The 8,856-nt window shown below is 48.8% G+C and overlaps 1 protein-coding gene across 5 annotated transcripts in view; it reads right to left on the bottom strand.

Moving 5' to 3' along the window:
- The window catches only part of ORMDL3 (ORMDL sphingolipid biosynthesis regulator 3), a 7,653-nt gene extending 4,321 nt beyond the window's left edge, over positions 1 to 3,332 (bottom strand). Inside the window, exon 1 of one of the 5 annotated variants that reach the window (XM_003786410.3) lies at positions 3,164 to 3,332. Coding sequence is in view for 1 of the 5 variants with exons in the window: in XM_023511204.1 (XP_023366972.1) it covers positions 2,505 to 2,591 (87 nt within the window). In the remaining 4 variants the exon portion in view is untranslated. The other 4 variants (XM_012803229.2, XM_012803228.2, XM_023511204.1 and 1 more) reach the window with 4 other exon arrangements.
- Positions 3,333 to 8,856: the final 5,524 nt, after the last annotated feature.

The raw sequence follows: 8,856 nt of genomic DNA, 5'->3' as shown, positions 1-8,856 counted from the left end.
TTGAGCCCAGGAGTTGGAGGTTGCTGTGAGCGTGATGCCATGGCACTCTACCCAGGGGGACAGCTTGAGGCTCTGTCTCAAAAAAAAAAGATAGTAGCTTGGCAGTACTTGGGAGGAGAGGTCATCAGGAGGCATGCAGCCCCAGAGCAGAGAAGTCAATGCCCACCCCCAGTCTCACCACCTACGACATTCCCATGAGGGCCCACTTTCTACAAAGCCCAAAGAGGGGAGAAGAGACCTGCCCCCTGAGAATTCTTACCCAGCACAACCCCTACTGCAGTCTGTCTCACAGAGGTCCTAACATAGAACATCTCATACCTTTAAGCTCTTCCCATAATGAGTAAAAGGAAGCAAGGCCTATGGATAAAGGTAGCAGTAGATAAAATATTTGGGGGTATTGCTTCCACCTACCTCCCCTAACTCTTTAATCCTGGATCTCCCCAACCCTAACCCAGGGGGTTAACAGGGTAGAAAGAGGGAGAAAAGAAAGGCAAAAACAACAGACTAGGGACCTTTGCCCAGATCTGGAAGGCTCCCATGCTTGGTGGCACAAACAATTCATCCAGATGTTTTATCCATTTGGCAACCTCCCAGGCTAAGCTTTTTTTTTTTTTTTGGCAGTTTTTGGCTGGAGCTGGGTTTGAACCTGCCACCTCCAGCATATGGGGTCAGCACCCTACTCCTTTGAGCCACAGACGCCACCCTCAGGCTAAGCTTTGTGCACCAAATCACCAAGGCGCTTTTCCCCACCAGAAGAGGGGCCAGGATAGAGAATATGGACATCGTCTAAAGCTCCCAGATAGCTGGAACCCGTTATCAACATGCTTCTTCCAAGGGCACAAAATTGACCTGTGGCCTCCCTCCTGTCCCCTTTCTTCTCTGCCCTACTCATCCTCAGCTCAGCCTCTCTTCCCAGAGTCTGCTTCCAGGTGCAAGTCAGCACCAGGCCTTCCTCTGCCCAGCTGTAGGAGCCTTGTGGCAGGAGGAATCAGGAGGGCTGCCCTAATGCTTGGGAAACAAGGGTGGCAACAACCGAGACTAGGCAGAGAGAAGCAGAGAAAGTAGGGAGAATGATCTGTCCCTGTCCACAGCTTAACTGTTACTAATCCCTAAGGGCTCTATGACCAAGAGAAGGTGGGAACAAATGGGACCTATTTGAGCGTGGGTCCTGCCTGCTAAGGACCCTAAAGTCATCACTATGGTAACAGCACAATCTTTCCTGGGAAGGAAAGGAGTCCCAGATGGAGATATTCTAGAAGTGTCCAGACCACCACCTCCATCATCCCACTACAGCCAACAGTATCCGACTGAGATATTATCTACCTGTGACTAGTGTCCTAGCCAAGCCTGCACAGGAGCCTGAATTCTTAGGAGTCAGTTCCTTACTTCCAGGAAAACAGGAGCAAATGTCCTCTTTTCAGACAGCTCAAAGCTGAAAGAACGCAGAGGAAATGTGACCCACAACACACCATCCCAGCAAGCAAACATCCCTGAAGTGGCATGGGGTGCCACTCAGCTCAAGTGGTGCTCCAGGGGCCCTTCAGCCCAGCCCACTAGGCTGGGTAATTGGGCCTAGTGGAAACCCAAGGAACTAGAAAACCAGAGCTGGCTCAGTTGTTTACCTTCCCAGGGCCCTGGAGCTTCTGTTACCCTAACACAGCCCCTGGGACACTTACTATGCAAAGCTTCCACCTGGGGAAGGAGGGGGAGTGTCTGGGTGCAAAGCCAGGGCTCTGAAGAACTTGACTTACCACTGACTAAGGAGAGGGAAAGTGTTCCTTAAGTCTTACCACAAACTGCTGCCCCTCCCCTTCTCCGTAACCCAGATCTATGGGGTGTAGGTATATAAAGACCTCTAGCCCTCCCTAGTATTTTGTCCAGGAATGCCAAGAGCCTTGCTGAATCCCAGATTACAAGACCCTACACCCTCTTCTGGTTTTAACAGGCATCCAACAAAGCTTAATAAGCCTAGGAGGGAACTAGACTAGGTCCCAGCTGACACCCTATGAAGCTTCTTCCTGAAACCTGAACACTGATACCAAGAGCAGAAAACCCCAGGAAACTCCTCAAAAAGACAGGAGACCAATAAGAAAATGATGGGCATCCAGGAAACAATGTTGAAACTTTCAAGTGACTATGGACATAGGTCATTGTCTTTAGTAAAACAACCAGTTGACCCCTCTCCCAGATGGGGAGAAATAGGGAAAAGAGGCTGGCAGTAGGCCTACAGCAGCTGAAGCTGAAAAGTTCTGCTGAAATAGCTGGCAGGTGGCTGCCAGTGCCAGCCTCTGATGTGGTTTCATAACCTGCCTCAGACCAGAGCCTGCAGCAACTCTGTTCTGTTAACCACTATTTTGCTGGTAGTTCTTTTCCCCTCTTCCCACCTCTCCCTCTTGGCTCTAGCCTGTATGTCAAACACTCAGGCTCCAAGGCAGCCCCCAGGTAGGCCCTTCCCACCCATCGCCCTCAGGTAAGGGCAGTCCTTTAAACAGCAAACCTCTCGCCTTCTGGGTGAAGAGCACAAAACATCCAGATGTGGATAGGGTCCCCAACGGGGAATCAGTGGCAGCACACCACAATGCCATTTTCATTCTGCCCACCCTACACTGTGCAGGATCACAGCTGCTCACCTCTCAACTCTGGCCCAACCTCCCAGACTCCGAAAAGCGATGGGAATAGAAAGTGAGCACCTAAACGAACCCTCACTAATCCAGAGAGGGGGAGGAGCGAGGAGGCGGAGTCCTTACCGTTGTTGGGGTTTTCGGAGACCTCCGGCTGGGGGTGGAGAGTAGGGCTCCCGCTCTGATCTCCAGCCTAGAACCTCGTGCTCGGAGCCTAGCCAAGTCCAGGACCTCACCCCCATCTCCACGCGTTCACCCACCTCTGGAGGCTACCAAGCCTTTATCCCCGAAGTCCAGCCGCTCCCTGCCTCCCACCCCCAGCCGAAGCGCTCCTCCTCGACGTCCCACCCCCGGCCTCCCGCTTCCATTTTCCTCTTTAGGCACCCACTGAATTGATGCACCCCCTCCGCCCCCAGACACTCCGCCTGGTCTCCTCCAGCCCGGGGCGCCTCCCCCAGCAGCCCCCACCTTCTCTCCCGCCCCTCCTCTAGCCTCGAGGGCCTCCTGGTTCCGGCATTCCGAGGCCGCCAGTCCGGACTCACCGTGCGGGGCCGGAGGTCGAGGGCCCAAGAAGGGTGCCCGGGAGCGGGGGGCCACTGCTGCTTCAGCAGCTGTAACAACCCGCGGCGGCAGCTACCCCGCTGGCAGCTCCGGCCGAATCAGCGCCCCGCGCCGGCCCCCGTGACGTCACCGCTCCGCGCCGGCCTGCCCGGCGTCTCCTGGGAGTTGTAGTCGCTGCAACGCAGCCTCGGCACCGACTCTCCCGGTGCTTGCTGGGAGTTGTAGTTTTACCGTGCTCCGACCCTGGCCTTTCTGGAGTCGCACCAACATAAGTTTAGCTGTGACAAGATAGTAAGATCAGATAATATTATGACGCGTATCAATTCCATCGTTTGCGTCTATGACCTTCACGTGTAGTTTCCCTTGCCCTGGTTTTGCAGGGCAAAACTTACTTAAAACTCTGAAGAAACTCAGACTTTTAAGTAACTTGCCAGCAGTAGGCCCCTGCTGGGTCCCAGCCTGCAAAGGAGCCCAGATATTCTGACCCCAAATGCAGGGTTTTTCCAATGCACCTGGCTGCCTCCACCCCAGTCCCAGATTGGCTCCTCCAGACACAATCTAACTGACCCTTTTCCCTGCTAGGCCCCCCAGCGAGTTGTCTTTCTGAGACTTGGCTGAAATGAGGGTCTAGAGGGCATAGGGAGGAGTCTACACCTCCTCAGTTACACTTGGCCCAGGCTGGCCTGAACTAGGTCACATCGTCGGTCTCCTCACATGAGATGTCAGAAGCAGCCATGTGTCGTGAAAAGATTCCTTAATGAATAGTAAGGAATGTAGTTTCTGCCTCAGGTCAGTTTGTGTGGCTTTGGGAGGGAGGTTTTGGTCTTCAGTTTTCATATTTGTATTCTCTAAAGACAAGTGTACAGACTTTACTGCCAGGTAGATACAGTGCAGGCGCTCATTTATTCCTTTGGTCTTAATTACCAGTTCTACACACATGTGAAACCCTACCTCCACAATTGTGTGAATTCCTTTGGTCTTAATTTCCAGTTCTACACACCTGTGAAACCCTACCCCCCACAATTTTGTGAATTCAAAAGAATGTATGTAAAGAAGCTGTTGCAATGAGGGAAGCTATTGTTTATTGTAGGAGGTTAAACTAAATGGCCCTTGAGGTCCCCTGGGTCACTTCTACTCTCGTGTCACCAAGAGAGCCTTATCTGTCTCCTGCTCTCCCATCCAGCTTCTTTCTAAGTCATACTGTATGCATGGCGGGCTGGAGTAGCAGGATCAGATGGTGTCAAAGCATGCCAGCCTAATTGGCTGTAAAGGCATCCTGGACTGAATGTGAGGGAACGGGAAAGAAAAGCTGGCTCAGGGAAACTGGGAGCATATCCCTCAGACCTCACCTAACTCTGTCAAGGGTGCTGCCAGAAAACAGTGTCACAAAGTTGGAGTGGAGCCCCCCTCCAGAGCCACCTAGTAGGCACCAGGGAGGTGGGTATTTGAACTACTCAGAGCAAGAGGATAGGCAGCTTCTCAAATATCCCCAAGAAGGCTCGTCCCTAGATCTAACTAATCACCCCAGAGTCTGCAATCATTCTACTTTGTGTCCTACAGAAGTTTCTCCTAGTGTGTAAAGGCCCCTTTCTTTATAGTCAGCTTTCTGCAGACATGAGCAAGCAACCAAGTGTTGTCATTTTCACAGAAACCTCCCCAGCATTGAGGCAAGAACGATGTCACTAATTTTTCCAAAGCAAGACTTTAATTTTCCTCAGGGATGCCTCCATTCTCCATCAGGTTGATCAAGCTCTCTGGATCTTTGCCCGTTTCCTTATATCTGTGTGAAGTTCAGTGACCCAGACTGGATCCACGTCTCAAAGTTCTGACTAATGCAGAGTCTAACGGAAAGATTACTGGACATGTCGTGTCCTATTAATAACGCCTGTTATCCAGAGGATTTTGTCACAATGGGAGGGAACAAAGTTCTGACTCACTCTAGGTTTGTGGTAAATTTCAGATCACTTTCTGCTTTACTTAGCCTGTCCTTGTCATTATCTTTCTCTAACTCTTTGCCCTTATAATTACCATGTCTTCATCAAACATCCTTCAGCCATGAGTAGGCCTGAGCACTGTTCAAAATGACTGACAGCACTCTTATGTTATGCTGGATGACACACAACCCCTTGGACAAACAACTGGTACCAGGTGCCAAGAAGCTGAAAAATTGCTCATGCCCCAGAGTCATGATTACACTCTTGGTAGCATATTCTAAGGAAGTCATCCTGTGTACAGGAAAAGCTACACAATGTGTGAGGATATTCAGTCCGGCAATATTTATAGTAGTGGAAAACCAAAAGCAACATAAAGGCCCCCTCAAAAAATTATGGTATACCCATTGGATGGAATAGTATTAAGCCATTTAGTATATGGCTGTGGCAGGAGGGGAAATGTTGCTAAGTTATACAATGTATGAAAAGTTGAGGATACAAAATAACATAAGCATTCCCCAGGGATGTAATCAGCCAACAGCTAGAATGAAGGAACCTAGGACAAACACCCAATTCTCTTAACAAATAAAATTGGAAGGAGAAAAAAGAGAGGAAGGACTTTTAAATTGAAACAAATTAAAACATGTAGCAACCAAAAGCCTTGTTTGGATCTTGATTCAAATAAACTGACTTTACAATTAAAATAAGACTTTATTAAATTACCAGGGAAATTTGAATACTTACCAGGCATCTAAAGATATTAAGGAATTATACATTTTAAGGTATGATATGGTATTGTTGTAAAGTTGAAGATTTTGTTTTTGTTTTTGTTTTGAAACAGAGTCTCACTTTGTCACCCTCGGTAGAGTGCTATGGCATCATAGCTCAAGGCAACCTCAAGCTCTTGGGCTCAAGCAATCCTCTTGTCTCAGCCTCCCAAGTAGCTGGGACTACAGGTGCCCACCACCATGCCCAGCTTGAGTTTTTTCTGTTTAATAGAAGTGGGATCTCACTTTTGTTCAGGCTGGTCTCCAAATCCTGAGCTCCAGCAATTCACCTGCCTCGGCCTCCCAGAGTACTAGGATTACAGGCATGAGCCACCACACCTAGCCTAAGGGTGTGGTGGTTGAACCTTAAAAAACCTAAGGTTCGGCTCAGCGCCTATAGCTCAACTGGCTAAGGCGCCAGCCACGTACACCTAAGGTGGCAGGTTCGAATCCCCAGCCCGGACCCGCCAAACAACAATGACGGCTGCAACCAAAAAATGGCCGGGCGTTGTGGCGGGCGCCTGTGGTCCCAGCTACCTGGGAGGCGGAGGCAGGAGACTCGCTTAAGCCCAGGAGTTGGAGGTTGCTGTGAGCTGTAATGCCACGGCACTCTACCCAGGGGGACAGCTTGAGGCTCTGTCTCAAAAAAAAAAAAAAAACGTAAGGTTCAGGTTTTTTAAAAAAAAAAAATCCTCCTTTCAGAGATATATACTTAAAATATTTGTGGATGAAATGATACAGTGGCTGGATTTCCTTCAAATTGATCTGGACTGGAAATTTGGGGAAATAAGAAATAAGATGGGCCAAAAGGTTATAATTATTGAAGCTGGGTGATAAAGACATGAGTTCCTTACATGATTTTCTCTACTTTTTTATGTTTGAAATTGTTCATAATAAAAAGGTTTTCTAAACCTGCATATGCATTAATGATTAAGATAAGCACAAAGAGAGCAGCGCTGGGAAGATTATGGCACCAAACAACGAGGGTTCAACTCCCAGCTCCTTTAGCGTTGCCATCTGTGTGACCTTAAGTAAGTCGCCAAACCTCTCTGTGTTTCAGTTACCTCATTTCTAAATGGAGATAAGAATGATCATAGTAATACCCACCATATCATGTTGTGGAGATTAAATGGGTCAATAAATGTGGAACACTAAGTACTTGGTGTGTGTCGCCTTTTACTCATTCACTGAAATTTGAATTTCAAATTTGAATATTTGAGCATCTATTTACCAGGCTGTGGAGATTCAACAAAACAAAAACAGACTCGTATCAGGATGGAGGGACTCAGGGTGAGAGCTTTCTCATTATTTACTCTCAAACTTTGTGTAAAGTTGAAATTTTTTATATGTTGAAAGATAGCTTCACTGAAAAAAATAAAATGAATTTTTTAATGAAATGTGTTTTTAAAACAGAGCGAGCCTCTGTTACAGGCTCTCCCTGCCCTCTGGGAGCTCCTTAGTCTGCTGATATAAACACATTCCAGTCTTGGGATGTTTCCATGCCGAGGGGCCTCTGCTTGGCTGAGATAGCAAGCATTGGCAAGGTGATAAACCCAGAACACATTTCCTGGGTGGGGACAGTGTAGAGAAGTAGGGAGGAGGAAGAGAATGCCACCCTGGGCCCCTATACTCCCCACTGCTTCGACCTCTTCCCCCCACCCTGCTTCCTGCGTGTTGAGTCAGGTCCAAAACAAGGGCAAGAAGGAAAGAGCTGCTTATTTCATTGACAGTTCTGTTTTTGTTTTTGTTTGGGTGGGAACACCCCAGGCACGTGGTGGGAAGGAGGTGGGGGCATGGGAGGGCGGTTTGTGGAGCAGACAAAGGAGCCCTAAGTGAACTTCCAGAGAACTGCTGAATGGGTGGGCAGCCAGGAGAGGGTACAGGGTCGAGCAGCACTGCCAGCGGGCACCCTGGCCTGCCTCCCTTGCCCAGTCCCGAGGTTGGCTATTTTGGCCTAAAGAGAAAAAGGGCTGAGCCAGCCAGGAGCCACTGCCTGAGATCCAGAAGCTGCCTTCCTCTAACCAAGGGCAGGGTGGTACCCTAAGAACTCCTCCACCTGCACATTCTTTGATATGGACAATTGACATTCTCTCCCATAAATAAAAGCAGTTCAGAAAACTAATATTTTCAGTCTGATCAAACAAGTAGCTTTTTTTTTTTTTGGCCGGGTCCAGAGTTTGAACCCACCACCTCTGGTATATGGGCCCAGTGCCCTACTCCTTTGAGCCACAGGCACTGCCCCAAAATGAGTATCCTTTAAGACAGGATTCCCTAGCTCCCTTCCAACTGAGTTCCTATTCCTACCTCACCTATCTAGAAATTCTGGGTGGCCACTGCCTCCAGACCATCTTCTTCCCTACCTAAGGCCAGGTTAACAATCACAGTTCGGTAGCTCACACCTGTAATCCTAGCACTCTGGGAGGCCAAGGCAGGTGGAATGCTTGAGCCTAGGAGTTTGAGACCAACCTAAGCAAGAGTAAGACCCCATCTCTGCTAAAAATAGAAAAAACTACCTGCATCCTGGGATCCCTGCAGTCCCACCTACTTGAAAGGCTGAGGCTAGAGGATCACTTGAGCCCAAGAGTTTGAGCTTGCTGTGAGCTACCATGCCACGGCACTCTCCCAAGGGCTACAAAGACTCAAAAAAAAAAAAATCCCAGCAAACCTTTTTAAGCATTTCCCACGGGCCCTGGGCAAAGGGCTTTGCGTGGGTAGACTGTTAGGCTTCTGGTAAGCCGCTTGGCTTGCTCTGTGTCTTGTTCCCGTTTACATTTCCTACAGAGTGGCCTCTCAGTAAATGTTAGCTGAAGTATGTACCTGAACCACTATCCCAGAATCCCAGACTACAGCCACACTGATCTACACACTACTTGCTCTCTTGCTTGTTTCAGTCCACATTGCTTTTCCTCCTATCTTTTGCCATCTGGTAGATTCCCATTCGTCCCTTAAAGCATAGCTCACTTGTTCCCTTTTCTG

Source organism: Otolemur garnettii, unplaced genomic scaffold (genome assembly GCF_000181295.1).
Source record: "Otolemur garnettii isolate 467f Iridium unplaced genomic scaffold, OtoGar3 scaffold00018, whole genome shotgun sequence".
NCBI classification, from domain to species: domain Eukaryota; kingdom Metazoa; phylum Chordata; class Mammalia; order Primates; family Galagidae; genus Otolemur; species Otolemur garnettii.
This window is presented reverse-complemented; position numbering and strand designations above follow the sequence as displayed.